The sequence below is a fragment of the Jaculus jaculus genome, chromosome 17 (genome assembly GCF_020740685.1).
Source record: "Jaculus jaculus isolate mJacJac1 chromosome 17, mJacJac1.mat.Y.cur, whole genome shotgun sequence".
Taxonomy (NCBI): domain Eukaryota; kingdom Metazoa; phylum Chordata; class Mammalia; order Rodentia; family Dipodidae; genus Jaculus; species Jaculus jaculus.
Window position 1 is genome coordinate 9669012 of NC_059118.1, and position 24596 is coordinate 9693607.

Genomic DNA, 24596 nt, shown 5'->3' on the forward strand with positions numbered 1-24596 from the left:
GGACCCCAGTTCGAGGCTCGGTTCCCCGCGTCCCACGTTAGCCAGATGCACAAGGGGGCGCATGCGTCTGGAGTTCGTTTGCAGAGGCTGGAAGCCCTGGCGCGCCCATTCTCTCTCTCTCTCCCAATATCTGTCTTTCTCTCTGTGTCCTTCGCTCTCAAATAAATAAATAAAAAATTAAAAAAAAATATGTGCATGTATGTATGTATGTGACAAAGAGAGGTAACGGGAGAGAGAGAGAGGTAGATAGAAAGAATAGGTGCACCAGGGCCTCCAGCCACTGCGAACAAACTCCAGACGCATGCACCATCTTGTGCATATGGATTATGTGGATCTTGGAGAATTGAGCCTGGGTCCTTTGGCGTTGCAGGCAAGCGCCTTAGCCATTAAGCCTTTTCTCCACCCCAAAGGACATTTTTTAAAGTATCCTACTATTTGGATTTTGTGCCAGTAGAGGATAAAGTGGTGGTTCCCTCTCATACAATTTCCTGCTGCAAGTCTTACCTTCTACCACACAGGAATATGCCCGAACTAGACAGTAATCGACTGTTCTGTTGAAAGGAAAACCGAAGGGAATCCATGTGAAGGAAACCAGGGGATGGTGGGAGAGGTAGGCATGGTTTGGCTCTGTGATCTTTAGAATTGGAATAAAACATACAGGGAAGGTTTCCTCTATCATTTCAGGCAAACATATATTCTCAAAATCTATCCATAATATACCGGGCTGGGGATTAAAATCCTGCAAGCCCTGTCTGTTGCTGTAATTAAAACAATGTTTTATTGTTGGCTTCAATTAGTTTTCTATGTATGGAGATGCTGAATGGGGATTTCTATCTCATCCTGCATTCCTCCTCCAGTTAATTGAGTAGAACATCCTCATGGACCATTTTCTTATGGGCTGGTACTGAATGCAGCCGTGCTTACGCTCTGTAAACAATACCATTAAGAAACCTCTCTGTGAGGAGTGAAGCACCTCTCGGGCCGAGAAACTTAAACTACCTTGGCAGAAACATACTGAGACATTACTGTGTAAAGGAACCAACTCAGGGAACTTTTCAAAACAGATCCAATTCAGTAATTTAGGACAGGGATTAGGATTCTGTGTTTCTGTTTCCCATGAGTTCTTAGGTGATGTTTGCTGATCTGGGGACCAAGAGTCTGTAGCATGTCAACAGGATAATTAAAGATGCAGGTGTTGGGGCTGTAGTGGTGGCTTAGTGGGGAAGGCGCCTTCCTGTGAAGCCCAAGGACCCAGGTTCAATTCTCCAGATCCCACGTAAGCCAGATGCATAAAGGTGAAGCAAGTGTAAGGTCACACATGCCCACTAGGTGGCACAATCTTCTGGTGTTGGATTTCAGTGGCTGAGGCCCTAGTGTGCCAATTTTCTCTCTGTGTGTTCTCTCTCTCCCTCTCTCTCTAAATGAAAAAAAGAAAAGAAAAGCTGCAGGTGACGGTACTCAGAAGTTCTGTGAACTCTCCAATTATAAAGCATATGGCAAGTACCATGACTGAGGTCTCTATATATTTAAGTATATACAATATGTATATATCACATTATATACATGATATATGCACATATACGATATCTACAAATTCATATGTTCATATATATCCATGCATACAAATATGGATACTTAGGCAAAGGTGAAATTTGAACAAGTCAGATCATTTATTTCACACAGGCACTTTCAGAATTTGTCTGAGAGTTTCCTACTTGATTATATATTATTGTGATGAGACATTTTGGTAAGGGCTTTACTGTTTTTTAAATGTAGGGAAGTTTTTGCGTATAACTCTGCAACAGTACAAATTCTGCAGTATATATTTAAACATGCCGGTACTGAGAAAACTGTAGATGCACACTTGCATGGTAAAGCCATCTTTAAAAAGTGCAAACACGTTATAGTTATGGACGTCGGGAACAGTGGCTCTTTTTCAGGGACGGGGGCCAGCTGTCTGTCGCTGAGTTTGGGGTCCCGAAGGGACTTGTGATGTGTCTGGCAAGAGTATTTTATGACTTGACTAGTGGTTATAAGACTGTTACCTAAGTAAGACACCCGTTTAATGTACTTTTCTATATTCATGTTTTCTTTTGGACAGAAAAAAAAATTACAAGAGACAAATCAGAATAATAATTTTTGGAGAGCTTGCCTTGTGTCTGGGACACGTGTGTTATGTCAGAAACCCTTGAGAGGAATCTCCTTTAACTTGTTTTTGAAGCACCTGCTATGTGCCAAGAACTTCAAATATGTAATCCCATTTGATGCACAGAATCCCTTTTCTATGTCTTTGTCTCATTTTAGGGGTAAGAAACGGCAAGTTAGGGTGATTTTCTGGTGGCAGACAAGCCTCATTTCCTTCTGGCCTGAGTAGCTCCAGAGGCTTCATTCTACACACCACTAAGCTATCTGCCCACTACTGAACCCACAGGGCCAGTTAATAACTGAAATTTTCCAGCCACATGTGCCCCACAGAGGCTAGATTTACATTCAAATTAAGGAACCATAACAAATGCCAGAGTTTTAACAAATACATATTTCTAGACAAATGTTAAAATCATATTTTTCTCTGTTTTTCGTTTGGTTTATGCAATATACAGATGTTAGCATAACATAAAAAAACTAGATTGACAGCAAACTTCATCATGTAAACATCTTGTCTTTTAATTCAAGCCCTTCATATATACACATAAAACAAAACAACAACAACAAAACAGGCTGGAGAGATGGTTTAGTGTTTAAGGCGCTTACCAGCAAAGCCACAGGACCCAGGTTTGATTTCCTAGTACCCATGTCAGCCAGATGCACCAGGTGGCACATGGATCTGGAGGTCGTTTGCAGTGGCTGGAGGCCCTGGCCCCTCTCTCACTCATGCCCCCCCTCAAATAAATAAAAATAAAACAAAAAAATTAAAAACAGTGAAAACAGACAGCTTCTAACAGCCTTACAAATCAGGTATTAGTTCCTAAACGAACTTTAAATTGAACTCTCTTCTAAGGATTTAGTTTGAAAAAAAAAAAAATAAAGGCAAACATAGTAAAAAAAAAAAAAAAAAAATCCTACGTGAAAGACTGGTGCTATATCTCAGTTTGTAGAATGTTTGTCTAGCAAAAAGTCTTGAGTGTGATCCCCAGCATCCCACATAAATCAGGAATGGTGGTACATGCCTAAAAATCCCAGCACTTAGGAGGTAGAGGCAGGAGGATCAAAAGTTCAAAGCCGTTCTACACTACATAAGCAAATTCTAGACCAGCTTGGGCTGGATAATAGACTGTCTCAAATATAAAGATAACCATCCCCCCTCCCAAAAAAATCCTTTTTTAATTTATTTATTTATTTGAGAGCGACAGACACAGAGAGAAAGACAGATAGAGGGAGAGGGAGAGAGAATGGGCGCGCCAGGGCTTCCAGCCTCTGCAAACGAACTCCAGACGCGTGCGCCCCCTTGTGCATCTGGCTAATGTGGGAACCGAGCCTCGAACCGGGGTCCTTAGGCTTCACAGGCAAGCGCTTAACCGCTAAGCCATCTCTCCAGCCCCCCAAAAAATCTTAACTGGATCAGCTAACAATGAAATCTGGGGGCTTACTCTAATATTTGATGTACTTGGATAATTTTTAAGGCATTTGGGGCAAAAAGTACTAAATCTCATTTATCTGAACACTGGAAAAAGACACAAGTTTTCTGTTCACCTTGGTGCACTGGTGAGTTAGCCAATGGAGAATGTCATCTAGAAAGACCTTTTGGAAGGTATTATTGACTCTAGACGCAGTGATGGCCACACGCCACCGTGCTCATCTGAGGCCACAGGATATGTGTGCAACCGGCCAGGAAGGAAATGGTGCTGGTGAAGAGGTAGGGCGGAGGGAAGGAAGGGCGTCCTGCCTCGGCTGTGATGTGAACAGGAGCATTAAGCCGCAGGGATCATGTGGTACTGAACACCCACCAGTGGTGGTGCGGCAGGGATTTTTATTTGCTAAGCAAGTGAACATGCTGTGAAAGCAGCTGGGACCCAGTACTCCCTCCACGATGTGAGAACGTGCTCATAAAACCCCTGGGTTCGATTCCCCAGTCTCCATGGAAAGTTAGATGCACAAAGTGGTGCATGCATTTGGAGTGTTTTCAGGGGCCTGGCACAACCATTCTCAATTCCTTTCCTTCCTCTTCTCCTCTCCCCTCTCCTTCAATCCTCTCCCCTCCCCTCTCCCTCTCTCTCTCTTTCCTTGCAAATAAATTCATAAAAAGAGAAAGGTAGTCTGTTTTTGTAGGTGGGGACACAGTCTCCAGAGAGCATAGATGTCAGCCTGCCCTAGTGAGACTCAAATAATTCCACTCTGAATCTAAACCTGTCTCACCAAGATGGTGACCAGGGACAGTCTGTTCTCTTTACTTCTTGCTTCTTCTCCCTCTAGGAATCTTTTTGGTCGCCCCCATGGTAGGCTCATGTGGAGTCTGCACTCTCCTCCCTGACTCATCAAGGTTCCACACAGACATGTGAACTTAACCAGTAAGGCTCATCTCAACTGGGTGTCTGATTTATATCCCCAAAGTTATAAGGAAAACGGATGCAAGTCACCATGGGGACTGCCCACTGGGGACCCCTCCCAGCTCCAGAGCTTCCCTGCCAACTGTCACTTTCTTTTCTAATAAACCTTTGTTTAACTTACCCTTCTGAGCCTGTCTGCCCTTGTCAATTCTTTACAAGTGGCAACACAGGAACCCGGAGCCCGTGGCTTGAGAAGTTCCCATTGCCCTCAAAATCGTAAGAAGCCAGACCCGCCCAGCCTGGTGTATGCTTGTCGTTATTGCTGCTCACAGAGTTCCTAGGTGGGCTTCCTGTCCCACTACAGAGCTCTTTCCCACATGAGCACAGCTCTGACGGGGCTCACAATTGCCCATGTCTGGATTACCACCCAGCAGTCCAGGCGGAGCAAATGGCACGGGTTACCAGTGTCCCAGGGGAATGGATGAATCTCAGAATCTCACAGAGACTGATGACCCTCCAGCTTTGCCATAGGAAGTGCTGGCAGATAAGCCAGGACTGGGACGCCTTCGCTTTGGCAAAGGCACCTTGCTGCCTCTTGTATGCGTGCACCATGGGCTTCCTGATGCCAGGTGAAGCCTGTAGATACCCTGGGGTTGACGCTTTAACAGTCACAAAGTACATACTACTAAGGGTCATGGAGATGGCTCAGTCAGTCGTGTTCTTGACTCACAAACATGAAGACTTGAGTTTAATCTCCTCTACAAGTGCCAGGCGCTTTGACGCGTGCCTGTAACCCCAATACTGAGCGGAAGATCCCTGTGGCTCACTCGCTGCCTGGCCAATGAGAGACCCTTCCCAAAAAGGGGGGGGTTGGAGAGATGGCTTAGTTAGTGGTTAAGGCACTTGCCTGTGAAGCCCAAAGATTCTCTTTCAGCTCTCCAGGACCCACATAAACCAGTGACGCAAGCGTGCAGGGCCGCGCATGTGCACAAGGGGGCGCACTCATCTAGAGTTCGATTGCATTGGCTGGAGGCCCCGGAGTTTCTCTCTCTCTCTCTCATTCTCTCTCTCTCTCTCTCTCTCTCTCTCTCTCTCTCTCTCTCTCTCTCTCTCTCTCTCTCTCTCTCTCTCACACACACACACACACACACATTCTCAGTCCTGCATTAAAAAAATAAATAAGGCAGTCTGTTGGGCTTGCCTAAAATAAAAAAGGTAGACGGCGACACTGAACATGGCCTCCACACGCATGTCAACTACATGTGCTTGCACACACCTCGCTCGCATGAACGACTGCACACATGTGCTTAAAGGCACAGCATTGAAATGCAGTATCCTAATATTTTACCAGTAACCCTATAATAAGATGCCTCAACAGATATGGAAAACCATAAGATACCTGAGTGATGAATGTAAGTAATGAGCCAAGACGTCTCTTCCAGGTGTCCTTTGGAATGAATATCTCTGTGAGCTGGTGGCAGAGTCATGAGGACGACGAATATCAGTGTGAGGGCATGACAAATTTTAGTTAAAGGCGAGAGAAAATTTGAGGCACAACTTTGGCTCATATAAATTCACCGAAGCACACAATTCCATCCACAAAGCCCAGGCTTAAAGCATGTGTTATTGTAAAGCGTGGTGCCCCGTTTTTCATGAACCTTAGAGAAATTCTTGCAAGTGCTATGTCTAGTTTTGTGTCGGGTAACACAAAAACTACTTATGGAAGATTTTAACAGTTCCACAATTATATCCTTTTTTATTATTATTAAGAACATTTTTTATGGATGCGGCATGTGCTGGTACCATCGTTTTTCCCTCTTCCCTGCCCCCATTCCGCAGGGGGTCCCTCCTCAGTGAGGGTGCTGGTATTCCCCATGGGGTGTGGGTGATGCTTTGTGGGAGCAGCAGTCAGTTACTGGGGTCTCGCTGTAGCCCAGGTTGACTTGGAATTAGCTGTGTAGTCTCAGGGTGGCCTCGAACTCACGGCAATCCTCCTACCTCTACCCCCGAGTGCCGGGATCAAAGCTGCACACCACCACACCAGGCACAATTACGTGTTGAGTCTGCATCTCTTGTGGTCTCTGGAGTAAGCTCTGAGAATCGTCCTCAGGCAAAATCTTTTTTTCTAAAGCAGGGGAAAAATGCATATTTACAGGGACCCAGCCCTGGTTCCTAGTTGAGAGTAATGGGAAAAATGGCCTCGATATCCATGGTGCTCCTCCTGAGATGTCTTCTCTGAGAACCGGTAACACTGCTGGATCGGTAGCCATCAGCGTGCTTGCTCCAGCCTCCAGGGAAGACCACCCCATGATCAAATGGAGAAGGTAGTTAAAGCCACTCGGGGGCTGAAGCGATGGCTCAGCGGGCCGAGCCCCTGCCACGCAAGCAAGCTTGAAGACCTGAGTGCAGATCCCCCAGAACCCATTCAGGCCACACGTGTGAGTCATCCCAGTGTTCCCACGGCGAGATGGGAGACAGAAGTAGGAGAATCCCTGCTAGCCTGGCTGTACACAGTGGTGACCAAGGAGAGACCCTGACCTCCGACCCCCACACGTGCCCCATGTCATATGTGTGCCAACCCCATCACACACACACACACACACACACACACACACGAAAGATTTATGGAACAATAAAGTCATTCTTCATTGGCTCTCACCAATGTGACATGTCAGAAACATTAAGGCTTGAGGGTTAAATTTCTATGCAATAACACAGAGCTTGTTGTGAATGTGGCCTTGACAGTGGGTGTGTCGCCTGGAGTTCATCTTGGGATAGGAAACCGATCTTCACCCTCCCTACCCATCAAGAGAAGCTTGTGATAATGAAGGCCTTCCTGTCAATTGAATGTAAGCATTGCATAGGACACTTAGCACCCAGCCAGGTTACGCCACGTGTGCCTCTCGGGGGGTCCCCTGGAAGAGGGGATTGGCAGGAAGGTCCAGTGGGTCTCTCCACAAAGGAGACACATGTCTGTGACCCCAGCTACAGCAGTGCTTCCTCTGCTAGCAGCCAGGGGTTAATGCTGTGGAGGGCCTGGGTGGTTCCTGTTTAGATCAAGCCACATCCCCAAACTTCCTTCCTGCCTGCGTGGTCATTGTTACTGTCTTTCACCTCCTCTTTGAAGTTTCAAGATTGACAGATGTTTTTCAATCATTCTTCCCCTTACTTTTTTTTTTTTTTTTACATGTAAGTTTGCAAAAGAAAGTTATGGGAAGTTGGAGGGGAGAATAAATTTCTGGTCCGTGACATGGAACTGGGTGGTTTCTAGAATCTTCTGCAGTCAGTACCAAACATAAACTTCAGCAGATTTCCATTTTCATGTTTTCCTTACTGTGCAACAAGAATCAGTGAGGGGAATGTTTCTTTGTACATAGGAATTAGGATAGGATCAGTGCTAAATGAACAGTTCTCTTGCATGTTTTAATGAATTAGGGACATGGCTGAGCCATCACACAGTTAGTAATTGGCTTTTTTAGTGTGTATGTGTGCGTGCGAGTGCGTGTGGGCACACACGTGCCACCACCGTGCATGTGTGGAAATCAGAGAAGCAGCTCGGGGAGATGGTACTTTCACTCCATCACGATTGAGGCAGGTTCTCTTACGATTGTTTGCCACAGCAAACATTAGCAAGCAGGACTCAGGCTCTGCCATCAAAACCATTCGTCACGCGACTCCTGAATACAGGCACAGCGCTGTCCCAACAGGGCACACGAACAAGCTGGGCCCAGAGTTTCAGGATTCTCCTTTCCCCACTTCTCCTGACATAGGCACCTTGGGATTACTGAAGTGAGCGCCGCAGTGCCCAGCTTCCTCTCATTGCGTCTTGTCTTCTTAAAGCAGTGGGATCGGTGTCTTCCAGATCCTGAGTTCCCTGCGAGACGTCTTAGTTATCCTCATTTCCACCTGCGTTGGAGTCTTGTCACATGTTTTTATTTAACTTTTTAATTTTTTGTTCCTTCAAACGGCTAAAATATGTGAGCCCTCTGACATTGTCCACTTCCACTCCCATGCCCTCCCCTAGCCTTTTCCCCTTTGATCGCCCTGTGCAGAACAATTCTGGGAGAATTCCTCAGATGGGTCATGTCCTTTTTCCTTAACACGACGCTCAGCATTGGCACGCACGCCCTCGTTCCTCTTCTGGGTTCCCTTTGAAGACTAGCGCTGTGTGTGGAATGAACACTCAGGAGTGATGTCACGAGTGATTTTGATGCCAGACCCAGAGTCCTGCTTGGCAGTCAGTACTGTCAAGGACAGGTGGCTGACTCACAGCAGAATAGAGAACTGGCACTGTCAGACCGGGAGAAGGCTCAGTCTCGGGAGGAAGGTCGTGGATAGTACCCCTTCTTACCCCTGCGACGGGGAGTCACATCACAGTACCCAGAGACACTGTGGCAGCTGCTTGCTCGTCGCTGGGACAAAACACCCAACCAAAAAAGTCGCTCACGGGAGGGAAGAGTTTATTTTGACTTCCAGTTATGAAGGGAAGTTTCTCTGTGGCAAGGAAAACCTGGCAGGGTGAGACCCGAGGGCAATGCATCTTGACATACCAGCAGGGAGGAGGCAGCCCACCTACGGCGTTCAGCACTTGGATGCATCACCTCAAAGCCGATCCCCAGCCACACTCACCCTCCCGCGAGGCTCTGCACCCCAAAGGCCCCACACCCTTCCCCAACTGCCGCTAGCTCGGGACCACACCTTCCAGAACATAGGATGTTGTTGGAGGGCTTTCGAAGCTCAAGGCACCGCACATGTTAGTACACGGAGGTCTGCGCACCCAGACTCCCTCCCTGAGGGGGCGCATGCACCCACCCGAGCCTAACCCTTTCTCTCCTCTGCTTTGTCTCCACATCAGAGTACGCCACCAGCAGCCCCGACCTCTTGTTAGTCATCATCCAGGTGACCGGCATCAGCCTCCTGCCTCCGCTAGGGATTGCCATCGCCGTCATCGTCACCTTCTACTGCTACCGCGTCCACCGGCAGCAGAAGCTGAGCCCGTCGTGGGAAAGCAGCAAGCCGCGGAAGATCATGGAGTTCAGCGAGCACTGCGCCATCATCCTGGAGGACGACCGCTCCGACATCAGCTCCACGTGCGCCAACAACATCAACCACAACACGGAGCTGCTGCCCATCGAACTGGACACGCTGGTGGGCAAGGGCCGCTTCGCCGAGGTCTACAAGGCCAAGCTGAAACAGAACACCTCCGAGCAGTTCGAGACCGTAGCCGTCAAGATCTTCCCCTACGAGGAATACGCTTCCTGGAAGACCGAGAAGGACATTTTCTCCGACATCAACCTGAAGCACGAGAGCATCCTGCAGTTCCTCACGGCCGAGGAGAGGAAGACAGAACTGGGCAAACAGTACTGGCTGATCACTGCTTTCCATGCCAAGGGCAACCTCCAGGAGTACCTCACCAGGCATGTCATCAGCTGGGAGGACCTGCGGAAGCTGGGCAGCTCACTGGCCCGAGGCATCGCCCACCTTCACAGTGACCACACCCCGTGTGGGAGGCCCAAGATGCCCATCGTGCATAGGGACCTCAAGAGCTCCAACATCCTCGTGAAGAATGACCTGACCTGCTGCCTGTGTGACTTCGGGCTCTCCCTACGCCTGGACCCTACTCTGTCTGTTGATGACCTGGCCAACAGTGGACAGGTAAGTGAGATCTGGTGCTAGATCCCTGAGACTTCACACCTAGTTTCACACCTCTCCCCTTTGATTTTCATTCTGGAAGGTTTCATTTGATATTCTTATTAGTATATATTGAGTAGAATCATGGGCTTCATTACGACATTTCCATCCGTGTATATAATGTCCATTGGTAATATTCATCCCATCCTCTCTATTGCTCTTGTCTCTTTTAGGTTACTTTCATTGATAATTTTAGACGGGTATTCCAGTGTGTTTTATCATAACCACCAGCTGTTACCTTCTTCTTTCCCTCTTCTGCTTTTTCTGCTCCACTAACCTCCCTCATGCCTTCTTTTGCTTTTCCTTCCACATCCCTAATAGCTCCTTTTTAATGTCCACATTCTTCCCTCACCTCCTTAAATTCCACACATGAGACAAAGCATCTAGTTGTCTTTCTGAGTCTGCACCGTGTCACTTACCACGATGGCCTCCAGTGTCATCTGTTTGCCTGCACCAACAGATCGCATTCCTCCGTACAGCTGAGTAAGTCTCACGTGCAGCCACCTGGGCCTGCTCTCTTTATGCAGTCCCTCGCTGATGGGCTCTTAGATGGACTCGTAACCCGACAGTTTTTAACCTCACCTATTGGCCCGCCCCCTCAAGCCTCTTTTCGTTTCTTTTTTTTTTGTTTTTTTGAGGTAGGGTCTCACTCTGGTCCAGGCTGACCTGGAATTAACTCTGTAGTCTCAGGGTGGCCTTGAACTCACAGCAATCCTCCTAACTCTGCCTCCCGAGTGCTGGGATCAAAGGCGTGCGCCACCATACCCAGCTCTTTTCTTAAGTCTTCCTTCCTTCCTTCCTTCCTTCCTTCCTTCCTTCCTTCCTTCCTTCCTTCCTTCCTTCCTTCCTTCCTTCCTTCCTTCCTTCCTTCCTTCCTTCCTTCCTTCCTCCACCCCCCCCCTCTTTCTTTCTTTCTTTTCTTTCTTTTTGAGAGACAGAGAGAGATTGGCACACCAGGGCCTCAGCCACTGATACTGAACTCCACAAGCTAGCACCACCTAGTGGGCATGTGCGACCTTACTCTTGCCTCATCTTTGTACATCTGGCTAAATGTAGGATCTGGAGGGTCAAACATGGGTCCTAAGGTTTCGTAGGCAAGCACCTTAAGCACCAAGCCATCTCTCCAGCCTATCTTTAACGTTTCTGTACAGAATACCTACTTAGGGAATCCAGCCAAAAGAGTGATTACCTGGACATAGCTCACACTTTTTTTTTTAATCTGGGTACCTTCACTAACAGGCAATACTTTTCCCTGTGTCCTCAAATCCTTCCCAAGTCAGGAGGAACATTTTTCTTAATTTATTTATTAGTTATGGACATACTCAGTGGGTAAACAACACATATTGGTACCACCCTTATCCTCATCCCTGTCCTCCCTTCTGAGGGGACCCCCCTCATTGCAGGTGCCAGTTATCTCCATGGGGAATATAATTCATGCATTGTGGGGGCAGTAGTCAGTTGTGGGGAAGAGGCAATGTCTCTAGCAATCTTTCAGCCCCCTCTTCTTCAAATTTCCCTGAACCATGTTGGGTTCATTTTAGGTCTACTTCAGTGATGATCTCATGAGAGCCTCTGTGTCTCTGGATCTCTGATTTGGTGGGAGTTGAGTGTCCTCTATGTCTGTCTCCTTCACCCTTGCACCGGTATCTGTTTCGCCAAGAAAGCAGCACTCTTGCTCATTCCCAATTGCTCTATGGTTTCAGCTGGGGCCCTGGTGAGGTGCAATGGGCTGAGTCTCTCCTCAGGCTGTGCATCCATTAGAAAAAGAGAAGCAAATCCTCCTATGGAGGGTGATGTCAGCACCAGTTAAATGTGATAACCACTGTTAGTTTAGAGAGAATTTAATAGGTGTAGGCCCTCTTATAGCCCAGGATTTGAGGGAGCTTGATATTGGAGAGCAAATTGGATACTTGGAAATGATTCTGACTTGTTTCCCGGTTCCAGCTATAAGTTCCTTTTCACTGAGTGGATCTGTTAGCCAATCCATGAGCAGTTGGTTACCCACCATGGCTGTGTGCCACTATTGCACTTGGGTGAGCATCACGTCAGGTTGTTTGCTGCTGAGTAGCTTAGAGCTCATGTGGCTTGGATAGGTGTTGGCCATTTCCCCCCAGGAGCTCATGCAGCACCTTCTGGCACTAGCCTGACTCACTGTTTGGGGACCGGCTCTGTCCCAGATTCCAGCCAGGTCTAGAAGAGACATGTTTCTACTTGAGTTAGTCTCCATTTCTCTTCCACTTGCAAATGATTTTCTTTGTTTCAAGCACAATTAAGATTTCCATTTCACCTCGCTCTGATAGTGGTCCTTGATCCTTTCTCCACCGTGCTATTAGTGGTTACATTGATTCCCACACTCTAGAAGGCAGTCTCCTCTGTGTCTCTGCGATTTCTCCCTGACACCCAGCGCTGTGTCCTGGGCAATGATGGTGATGAGCTGGTAGTTGTTGAATGAGCGAACGGTTCCATTTTTGAAGCATTGCTACAGTTTCAAACGGAAACCTTTTTGGGTTAAGTAAGGAACGATTAGGAAGCAACAGGGAATGTCCAGGGCATCCTTTCTGGATGACGGGTGTCCTGGTTCCGCACAGTGGCTGGGTAGAAAAACACACATCTGAAGCCCTCAGATGTTCAGGACTAAGTTCCTGCTTAGGCAGCCATCTGAACATAGCATCACACACGGTATTGGGGTTGACATGTTGAGACACAAACAAATTACTGTGCCAGGGTAATGGCTCCTGCAGTGATCTGTGAATAAGAAAAATGTCTTCCACTTTCCCGTCCATAAGAACCGTCCCCTGAAATAATAATATCAAACGAGTTGACCTTCCTGGGTCCTTGGCAGGGTAGGGTAGTTACTGACACAAGGTGGGGTGCTCCGCACCCCAGCGTCCCACAGTGAAGTTTGAAATCCTTCCGCGAGACAGAATTTACCCTTCATGCATGGGTTTCATGTTGCCATGTTACAAGCCTAAACTCAAAACCCAACGACCTGTCAATCTCCTGAAAATCACCCTACAGGGGGGATTTTGTCTTTTATGGTGAAAACACTTTCATATGATTTTAATTTAGTAGACATGTGTGGAAATCACCCCATATCCTTGGTGCATTGGTACGTGGATAAACAAAACAGTCCTTAAGGGGCTCAGGGAATTTTGCAGGAGAGGGGCGCAGGAGGATTGTAAGGGCCCTATGCAGAGGCATTGCTCCTTTCAGACAGTGACTGATTGCTGCTCTCACAATTTACATAATCCACAGTCCTGGGGTGAACAGCAACACTGAAGAGGACCCTCAGGGAGGAGGGAAATAATGGTGCCCACACATGATGTGTCCATGAGAAGTTGCTACTTAATAAAAATATTAAGAAATAAAATGATATAAAAAGATGAAATAAATAGTTCTTAACAGAACAAAGGAATGGAAGTTATTTTCATCAAAAGTCTTATAGTTTCAAGTATGAAAAAATGTTTCATTTGCAAAAGCAAACATAAACACCTAAAATATCACAGTTATGATCTGCGAGGTTATCTGTGAAGATATTGCTAAATAATGTGATGAAATATGCAGCAAGGTAGGGTGACTGAGCTGTGGAACTTCTTGCTTGGGAATGATTTACTTATAATTTTTAAAGAGTTTTCAGAAAAAGAACATCTTTTTATTATTAAATAACCATATATGCTGTGTCTTTCTGTGTAGTTCTCATTATTTAAAACAGCATTATGATTTTTTAAATTTTTTTACTTTGAGAGAGAGAGAAAATGGCTGTGGCAAATGAACTCAGACACATGTGTCATTTGCTTTGCAGACCTGGCTTTTCATGAGTATTAGGGAGTCAAAGTTAAGCTGAAATGCTTTGTAAGCAGAAACCTTTTTAACATGCTACTTTATTTAGCTATTATATATATATATATATTATATATATATATATATTATATAATGTTATTATATATAGTGCTTATATAGAGAGAATCAGAGAGAGAGAATGGGCACACCAGGGCCTCTTCCCACTACAAATAAACTCCAGGCACATGTGCCACTTTCTGCATCTGGCTCTGTGTAGGTACTGGCAAGTCAAACTTGGGTCCTTAGGCTTTGCAGGCAAGCGCCTGAACTGCTGAGCAATCTCTCCAGCCTGCAAACAGGTACCTTTAACTGCTGAACTATCTCCCCAGCCCAAAAGCTACATGGCATAGGAATTGACATCGATTTTTTTTCCAGTACTGAGAATGGAACCTATGGCCTATTGTGTATACCATGCAAGCATTCTACCAGAAGGCTATATCCCCAGCCTGTATTTGTTTTTCTTTTTTTCTTAAAGATCGTCTTAACAAGGCTGGGGACAGAGGGGACAAAGCTTACTGGCAGAGTGCTTGCCTAGCGTGCTTGAAGCCTGGATTCAAGCTTCAGCACAGTATTAATAAACAGGGTGTGGTGATGCATGCCTATAATCCCAGCACTCAGGAAGTGGAGACACTTCCTTCTATTAGGGAGTTTGGGGCCACCCTGGTCTACATGAGATCCTGTCTCAAAAACTAAAAATTGGCCTGGAAAGATGGCTTAGTGGTTAAGGCGCTTGCCTGTAAAGCCAAAGGACCCAAATTCGATTCCCCAGGACCCACGTAAGCCAGATGTACAAGGTGGCACATGCGTCTGGAGTTTGTTTGCAGTGGCTAGAGGCCCTGGCGTGCTTTCTTCTTCCTCTTCTTCCTCCTCCTCCTCCTCCTCCTCCTCTTCTTTTTCTTTCTCCCTTTCTTTGCTTCTCTCTCTCTCTCTCTCTCTCTCTCTCTCTCAAAGAACAATAAATTTAAATTAAAAACAATCTGCACACGAGAGACGGGTAAGCACTAGCTCTGCAGTAGACTTAAATATGTGCCTAGTATCCAACAGTGAATGTCACGTGGTGTCTCTTCCGGGTGTAGGTGGGAACTGCCAGATATATGGCCCCAGAAGTTCTGGAATCCAGGATGAACTTGGAGAACGTTGAGTCCTTCAAGCAGACGGACGTGTACTCCATGGCTCTGGTGCTCTGGGAGATGACATCGCGCTGCAATGCTGTGGGAGGTAGGTCCAGACTGCCAACGCCGAAGTCGCACCTCTTACCTCAAAGGGCGTACGAGACAGCGTACTCTCGATCCAGATGTGAGTGACCATGGCCCGGGGACATAGCTTTATGTTACTCCAACTCCGTGCTCCAACGTGCTACCGATTTCATGAAGGTTTATGGGCACAGAACAGAAGAAAGTCCTAAGTCAAGGCACTTTACCATCACAGTGGTCCTCCCAAGGGCTGGCATTAAAGGTGTGCGCCACCGTGCGCCAACCAATACTGCCGTTATTCTTTTGCCCAGTTAGCCATAGTTTTGTCTCCTGATGTAGCCAGTATATCGTCTAGGGTACATTTGATAGGCCTCGTTGCTGGCTGAGAGCTTTTAGCCCTTGCAGAATATATTTGCCACCACCCCACCCTGGGGAGAGCCTGGCTCTCCTCTTTCCTCCACACCCATGACTGACATGTCACCTCTTTGCCTGGCCCTGCTGCAGAGAGCAGCGATTCCTAGCTGGCTGACTCAATTATATCCTGGTTTTCTACCTGCGATTCCCTGTCCCCCCCCCCCCCCACAAAACACTCCCCAAAATAACTCCATTTCTCCTTGTACAGTGAAATTCGTTTCACCAGGTTTCGGCAACTGCAGACACTTTTCTGCTTGAAAGCCCTGGCAGGCCTACACGACGAGTCACTGGACTGAGAGCGGTGCAGTCGGAAGGGTGGCCTCGTCCCTGGGGGAGGAGATTCACCTGGAATTACGCGTCTTCCCCGGGCTCTCTGAGCCACGCTTCCATAAACGGGCTCCGGGGTCGTGGCTCCGTCCGCGGCCATCAGTGCAGCCAGCCTCCCAGGGTCCCTGTGTGGGCCCGGCTAGCGCTGTGGTCACCCACTAAATCTGCTTCCTGTTGATATTTGCTGACCGTGGAAGAATCTAGGTGAAGAACCAAGTTCATCCGTTTTTACGAGTTCTAAAAAAGAGAGATGGCATAAACAAATGTTCCTGAGGAAGGGACAGGATATGATTTGATCAGTGAGACTCGGGGGAAAAAAAAATCCTTTTACAATCTTCCAGATAGGAACAGATGGCCTCAACAGGACCGGAAAGGACCCCTCCCAGCCCTCTTGTTTGATCCAAGCCCAGAGTCCTCCTTCCCCTGCAGAAACGGGAGGCTACTTATCCAGCCAACCCCCTTCGCCCCCCCCCCCCCCGTTCCTCCTGGCACAAAGCCCATCAGTAGATCAAGGATGTGACTTCTGTCTGGTTCATCTTAACAACTTGCAAGATGGGTTGGTGAGCCTAGTCAATTTCAAAGACATTTCCTTTCTTCTCTCTCTCTCTTTTTTTTTCTTTTCTATTCAAAGAGCTCCTGGAGGGCTAGGGAGATGGCTCAATGAAGCACTTGCTTGCCTTACAAGTTTTAAGGCCCGGAGTTCAGAACCTTAGAACCCATGGAAATGCCAGGATGGGCATGGCGGCCCACCTCTAACCCTAGCCCTCAGGAAGCAGACAGCCGGGCAAGCTGTCCGGCTACAGCAGTGACGTCCTCGTTCAGTTACTACAGGAAAACGCTACTGAGAAAGAGCCCTGGCGTCAACTCTGACCCCCCACATTTGTGAGCATGTATTTCCCCCCAGCACACATGTGCCCTCCCACATGCTTGCAAACATGCGAACACACATCCACACTACACATATATGGAAAAAAAAGAAAAAAAACAGAGCCTGCAGAACCGGTATGAAGTGTGAATGCCGATGCGTTCCCTGCAACCACGGACCTCCGACAACTCCAAAAAATTGTGTTTATTTCATTTTATTCATTTATTTATTTGAGAGAGAGAGACAGGGTGGGTGGAAGGGAGGGAGGGAGAGAGTGGGTGTTCTGGGACCTCTAGCCACTGTAAACGAACTCCACACACATGTACCACCTTGTGCATCTGGCTTGTGAGGGTACTGGGGAATCGAACCTGGGTCCTAGGCTTCACAGTCAAGTGCCTTAACCGCGTGTCAGGGCCTCAGCCACTGCGATTGCACTCCAGACGCTTGCGCCACCTAGTGGGCATGTGCGACCTTGCGCTTGCCTGACCTTTGTGCGTCTGCCTAATATGGGACCTGGAGAGTTGAACATGGGTCCTTAGGCTTCTAAGGAAAGCGACTTAACCGCTAAGCCATTTCTCCAGCCCAAGATGGTTTTGTGCATTGCATGGGCATGAATGCCTTAAAATAAATAATAAAATAATTCCCTTATGTTAACCTTATTTATCCAAGAAAATATCCATCCATCCATTCATTTACTCATTCACTTACTCAAGAAGTATGTACTGAGCACCTCTTGTGTGTCAGGCACTGTTCATGGTACTATGAAGCAGTCATTTATTCATTGTTTCATGTGTGTGTGGGTTTGTGGGCACACGTGTGTGCAGGTGAACGTGCAAGTGGGCAAGCGGAGGGCAGAGGCCAGTCATGGGGGTCTTGCTCCGTTGCTGTCTGCTTTGTTTTCGTGAGACAGGGTCTCTGAGTGAATGCGGAGCTCATCAATTTGTTTTGCTGAGCTAGTCAGAGAGCCCCAGGGAGCCTCCGGTCTCCGCCTCCCCAGCACTGGGGTGACAGGCACACGACACCATACTTGGCTTTCACCTGGGTGCTGGAGTTTTGGACTTAGGGTGTCATACTTGTATAGGAATATTTTATCGGCCAAGCCATCACCCAACAAAAATAAAAGTATTTTATTTTATTATAGGAGAGAGTAAGAGAGAGAATTAGCACACCAGGGCCTCAGCCACTGCAATCGACCTCCAGATGCTTGCGCCACCTACTGGGCATGTGCAACCTTGGGCTTGCCTCGCCTTTGTGCGTCTGGCTTATGGGGGATCTGGAGAGTCAAACATGGGTCTTTAGGCTTCACAGGCAAGCGCCTTCACCCCTAAGCCATTTCTCCAGTCCAGTAATTTTATTTTTGAGACAGGGTCTCTCTCTGTACCCCACACTTGCTTCTCACTCACCCTCTTGCCTTAGCCATGACACCTGGTAAGAGCAGTCATTTTAAGAGTAAGGGCTAGGCCGGGCGTGGTGGCGCACACCTTTAATCCCAGCACTCGGGAGGCAGAGGTAGGAGGATCACCAGGAAGGAGGCCACCCTGACACTACATAGTGAATTCCAGGTCAGCCTGGACTAGAGCGAGATCCTACCTTGAAAACACAAAAAAAGAAAAAAAGAATACTAGTAAAGAGGTAAAACTCCAGAAAACCACATACCGAACAGACCAGTGATATGATGTCAAGGGAGGGATGAAATGAATGTGATGCTTTCAGAAAGAAAAAGACAGTAGATTTAAGGGATAGACAAAGATGACATGGGGCTTTAAATCTGGTATTTATTCATCTGAACACATACAAAAAGGAAAACGAAGAGACTATGTTTACAAAGAGGGCACAATGGGAGGAGTGATTGCTGTGTGACCGCTTTATCACAGAGGGAAGTTAGAGGACAGCCTTCAGCAAGGACAGGCCTGGGGACTGGTTCCCTTTACAAAGAGCCTCTGTCCTGGGCAGGCAGTTGGCCTTGGGTCCTGGCAAGAGTGTGCAGTGTGGTGCACGGGAGGTAGGTGAGGGCACTGCCTTGACCCCCTTTGGGTAACACAGCAGGTACCTCAGGCATGTCGTCCCTGGCCATCCGGGCCTTCGAATAGTAGCTGCCAGACAGCAGCCTGGGAGCGAGCATTTAACCAGGCCAAGCGACGAGAAGAAAGAAAGGCACGAGGCTGGAGGAAGACTAGGAAAGGAAGGTGGGGGACCGGGTGGGGAGAAGCCTGCTGGGAGAGCAAGAACAAAAATCTTTATTTTTTGGAGTTCAGGGTGGCACCATTTGGAAAGCAGATATAAAATCAGAGAGGTACTACCTTGGGCGCGACCGTCAGTAGCTACTGTCCCAGGGACGTGTCTCCCAAGCTGCTAAGAGGGGCAAGGTGTTTCTCTTTCAGGGAAGCTGAGGAATTTCCTGAGAGCAAGAAATAGCAGGGGCCAGAGCCCGCCAGCCATGCCTTCTATGGTGCAAAGGCTGCTGGGAACAGCAGGGGAAGGGAGAAGGGAAGAAAGTGAAGAAAGTCTTCTGTGAGCAGCCAAAGGTTTCTCACTGAGGACTGGGCTTGAGACACTCCTGATGACTGGAGGCATTCTTTTGCAGAACTCCTGGTGGAGCTGCGGCATTCCAAGAATGCAAACGAGGCTAGTTTGACTGCTCTGGGAGCATCTACCGTAGACTAGGTGCCCCCCACCCCATGCTGAGAAAAGAATTTGAGTTCAAGTACTTCCCTTGGAAAGAGGTGGCAGGAAGAGCCAGTGCAGGAGGGAATTAGGAGATTAGTTAAGAGAAGGGGAGGGAGCTGGAGAAAGCTACTGTGTCCAGTGGTCTCCACTGCAGGAAGGTGAATGTAGCTGGGACACAAATCCTACTTGAGAGATGAAAGACGCCCACGGCCCTTTGCGCTTTGTAAATGCTCGCAAACAGGGCATACAGTCTTTGAACGATGTGCTCTGTGTTTGAGTGTGTGCGTGCTTGGGTGTGCATGTTGGAGGAGGGGGTTGGGCACAAGTGTGTGCTAGGCATGTGAAGTGCAGAGGAAAATCTTGAGTGTTGTTTCTCGGGTACTAGTCACCTTTGTTTGAGACAAGATTTCGCACTGGCCTGGACATCACTAACTGGTCCAGACTGGCTGCCCAGTGAGCGCCTGGCATCCATCTCCCCTTCCCCAGAGCCTGGATTGCAAGCATGCACTCCCACACCTGTGATTTTTAAAAATATTTCATTTATTAACGAATTAGAAAGAGGCAGGTAGAGAGAGAGAATGGGCCTCTAGTCACTGCAGAGGAACTCCAGATGCATGCGCCGCCTTGTGCTTTACTTAGGTCCTGTGGGATCGAATCTCAGTCTTTAGGCTTTGCAGGCAAGCACCTTAATTGTTAAGCCATCTCTTCGGCCCTGATTTTATTTTTCTTTTTAATATGGCTTCTGTGGATCAAGCTTAGGTTCTCCTGTTTGCAAAGAAAGTTACTTAGCCAACTGAGCTATCTCCCTGTCCATTTTTTTCCTAACTTAACTGGCACATAATTATACATGTTTGTAGGGGACAGATAGTGTCATATTTCAATAAAGACTTATAATATGTAGTGTCAGTACAAAGTAACTGGCTTACCTGATACCCCAAACATGTTTCCTTTCAGTCTGCTAGGAACACTTACAATCCTGTCTACTAGCTATTTCCAAGCACACAATTAGTTGTTGTTCACTGTAGTCAGAAAATCTTGATACCCCTTTCTCATGTCTACTTCATGACGAGACCAAGGTAACACTGAGCAGCATGGCCTGTCCGTGTGATGTGTAATGTCAGCCCTTTTAGGGGGTGGGCGTGTAAGTCTTCCCTTCCCACCTGCTTTGAGGCAGGGTCTCAACGTTGTTCATCGCTCTTGTTTTGTTTTGTTTTTCTTTATTCGCTGAACTAACTGGCCCCTGAGCTTTCTGGTGGATTCTCCTGTCTCTGCCTGCCTTCTTGCCTCTAGGCGTGGATGACAAATGCCTCCAGTCAGTGTCCTGATTTTTTTTCCAATTTTAAAAAATATTCTTATTTATTTATTAGCAAGCAGAAGAGAGACAGACAGAGAGAATGGGTGCAGCAGGGTCTCAAGCTACTGGAAAGGGACTCCAGATGCATGTGCCAGTTTGTGCATCTGGTTTTACTTGGGTACCGGAGAATTGAACTCAGATCATAGGCTTTGCAGGCAAGCACCTTAACTGCCGAGCCGTCTCTCCAGTCCAGTGCCCTGTTTTACTGTAACCTAGGTGCTGAGGTTTCAAACTCAGGAACTCACACTGGCTGAGACAAGTGCTTCATCTATGGGACCATGTCTGTAGCTCCAAGACAGCACATTTTATATATATATATATGTATATGTATATTTGTTTTCATTCAGAGAGTGAGGGTGGAATGAATGGGCACCCCAGGGCCTCCAGCCCCTGAAAACAAAGTCCAGATGCATGTGCCACTTTGTGCATCGGGCTTTATGTGGGTCCTGGGGAATCTACCACAGGCCATCAGACGTTGCAATTAAACACCTTGAACTACTGGACAATCTCTCCAGCTTCCGTGTTAGTACCTTAGTCTTTCTAAGCTCTGTTCCTTTTTCCTTTGAAACAATCCTACTTTTTCCCTAAGAGATGGTTCTCACCACACAGGTCAGCCAGGTCCAGGGTTCTCTCTGTATTAACGCCCCTCAGCCTCTTGTGTCCTCTTTGGGGTTCTTTACAGAAGAGAACTGGAACATCATTGGATCAAGAACTTGAATAAACAGTGCACTGACACCATGCCCACTGTTTCCTCCTCTGGTGCCCTTGGTTAAAAAGAGGCTCTTGTTCTGTCTTCACCCACAGCACCCCAGATGCCGCCAGGCCTTCTCTGACTCAGCAAGTATGCATGCTTGGGTTTCCTGCTGGTAAATAACCGCAGTGGACAGGAGACCTTTTTCACAGTCAGTACCTTTTGCTCCATTAGACATTGCAAACTAAGCCATAACCATGCAAAAGGTCTGCATGTCCTGAGGTGGAGTGGGTCCCGCACCTGTCCAGTTTGTGACGGGCAAGTTCTCACTCCAGGCTTCCCTAGCCAGCTGTGCTTGCTCTGAGTAGAGCGGAGAACTCGCGGAAGCTTATTAAGAAGGCAAAGCCCTCTCTCTACTCTCTCAATCTGAAAATAAATTAATGAGTATCTGGGACTGGAGAGATGTCTCAATGGTTAAGGCACTTGCCTGCAAAGCCTAATGTCCCAGGTTTGATTCCCCAGGATCCATATAAAGCCAGAAGCACAGAGAGGCACAGGCATCTGGAGTTTGTTTGCAATGATTGGAGTCCCTGGCGCACCCATTCTCTCTCTCTCTCTCTCTCTCTCTCTCTCTTCTCTGTGTGTGTGCAAATAAATAAATAAATAAATAAATAAATAAATAAATAAATAAACAAAGTCATCTCAGCAGAATAGCGCCCTCGGTTCTGAATGCTCTTCCCTCCCTCCCTCCCTCCCTCCCTTCCTTCCTTCCTTCCTTCTTTCCTTATTTCCTTCCCTCCTTCCTTTCTCCCTTCCTTCCCTCCTTCCTTTCTACACTCCTTCCTTTCTTCCTTCCCTCCTTTCCTCCTTCCTTCCCTTCCTTCCTTTCCACCCTTCCCTCTCCCCTTCTTTTCTTGCTTCCTTCCTTCCTTCCCTCCTGCCTTCTCCTGCCCTCCTTCCCTCCACCCTCCCACCCTGCTATTTCCCTCTCTCCCTTCCTCCCCTTTCTTCCCCTCCACCCTCCCTCCCTCAGTCCCTTCTTTCTTTCCTTCTTTCTTTCTTCTGCGTATGTGCATATGCACAAGCACGTGTTGAGGTTACCTTTTCATTGCTGGGATGAAAGACAACCAACCAGAAGCAGCTCCCATTCCTTGTGAAACATTTCTAGCAGAGACATCCACTGTATTACTAGTATTATTTGAGAGAGGGAAAGAGGCAGAGTGAGAGCATGTGCTGTTATCTGCTGTGCAAGGATATAGGAATATGTGCTTTTCAGACAGTGGAGCGAGGTTGGCTTGCAATGTGTATAGACTTCAAGTCCTCCCCTCTTCTAACCCGAGATAACTTTGATTGGTCAATTGATTGTTTTCTGACAGGGTCTCATGTAGTCCGGGCTTGCCTGGAACTCACTGGGTAGCCGAGAATGACCTTGAACATCTGATCCTTCTGCCTCTACCTCCCAAGTGCTACGATCACAGGCAACATAGTGGCCAGTTCATGCGGTACTGGGGATTGAACCCACGGCGAGGCAGGCACTCTACCAGCTCAGCTACATCCCTGGCCTAGAATCTTAAGTTTTTTTCAATGTCAAGTACTTTGTAACTCTTAATTCAGAGTTAGATCCCTCAGCTTTAATTTAATGCCTGTCATATAAACATGCACTCCAAGAATGGCCTTTGGAGGTTTGAACAGAAGGAAAAACTGAAAAATCATAAGTGGAATACTTCCCAGGCTACTTCCATAGCCATTCCTTCCTTCCTGTTTTTATTCACTATTATATTAAAAAAGAAATCTCAGTTGGGGGCTGGAGAGATGGCTTAGTGTTTAAAGCACTTGCCTTCAAAGCCTTACGACCCATGTTTGACTCTTCAGATCCCATATAAGCCAGACGCACAAGGTGATGCAAGCGTGGACAAGGTCGCACATGAGCACAAGGTGGCCCCCGTGTCCGGAGCTCAATTGCAGTCGCTGGAGGCCATGGTGCGCCAATTCTCTCCCTCTTTTCTTTCAATCCCTCTGTCTCTCACTCTTTGTCTTTCATAAAAAATAATATACAAAACAGCCAGGTGTGGTGGCACATGTCTTTAATCCCAGCACTCGGGAGGCAGAGGTAGGAGGGTCGCTGAGAGTTTGAGACCACCCTGAGACTCCATAGTGAATTTCAGGTCAACCTGAGCTAGAGTGAGACCCTACCTTGGAAAAAGAGAAAGTGCACACAAAAAATTCTCATTCTGAGTAATTGCAGGTGTGTCCTGACACTCAGTGCCTCGTGTTACACACTCAAACGTCTAACCAAACTCATTTCTGTCAGCCACATGCACCTGCTCAGCTGATCGCTGTTTGCCCTGCTTTCTTCACAGAAGTGAAAGATTACGAGCCTCCATTTGGGTCCAAGGTGAGGGAGCACCCCTGTGTGGAAAGCATGAAGGACAATGTGCTGAGAGACCGAGGACGGCCAGAAATTCCCAGCTTCTGGCTCAACCACCAGGTAAGGAGTGCCTGCTTTGCAGGGTCAAAAGATGCATGAAGAGGAGCCTCGTGGGTAGGAGTGAGTCCTGGGAGACTGGGCTCCCCGCTGAGGGCAGGTCCAGTTGTAAAGCTCTGCACCTCTGTTAGATGCTGTTAATAAGGATGATGTCGATGTCAGTGGACACCTTACAAGTCAGTAGTTGCAAATCAACTTGACAGGATTCAGCATCACCTGGAAGGAATTATCTAGATTAGGTTTAGCCTCTGGGATTCTCTTGATGAGGTTACTTGAGGTGGGAAGACCCACCCTAACTGTGGGCTGGGGTCCTGGACGGGGTAGAGAGGAGAGAGTTGCCTGAGCAGTATTCCCTGGTCTCTGCTTCCTCGCTGTACACTGACTGTGAGTAGCTATGTTTTCAAGCTACTGCTGCCACGCCTCCCCTGCTCTGGCAGACTATAACCTGGGCCTGTAAGCTGAAATAAAACCCTTCCTCCCTTCGGCTGACTCTGGCCAGGCAGTTTTGTCCCTCAACAAGAATGTACCGAGTACAGCAGCATTCACACGATCTCGGGCAGCCACTGAAGGGCACTGGTCACATTC

General features: G+C 47.6%; 1 protein-coding gene across 2 annotated transcripts in view; it reads left to right on the forward strand.

The window, feature by feature from the left end:
• The window catches only part of Tgfbr2 (transforming growth factor beta receptor 2), a 98394-nt gene that overhangs the window by 69095 nt on the left and 4703 nt on the right, over positions 1-24596 (forward strand). For both annotated transcript variants that reach the window (XM_004662080.3, XM_004662081.2), the window contains 3 exons: positions 9340-10139; positions 15092-15233; positions 23887-24014. In XM_004662080.3, coding sequence (XP_004662137.1) covers positions 9340-10139; positions 15092-15233; positions 23887-24014 — 1070 coding nt within the window. The remainder of the gene's footprint in view (positions 1-9339; positions 10140-15091; positions 15234-23886; positions 24015-24596) is intronic.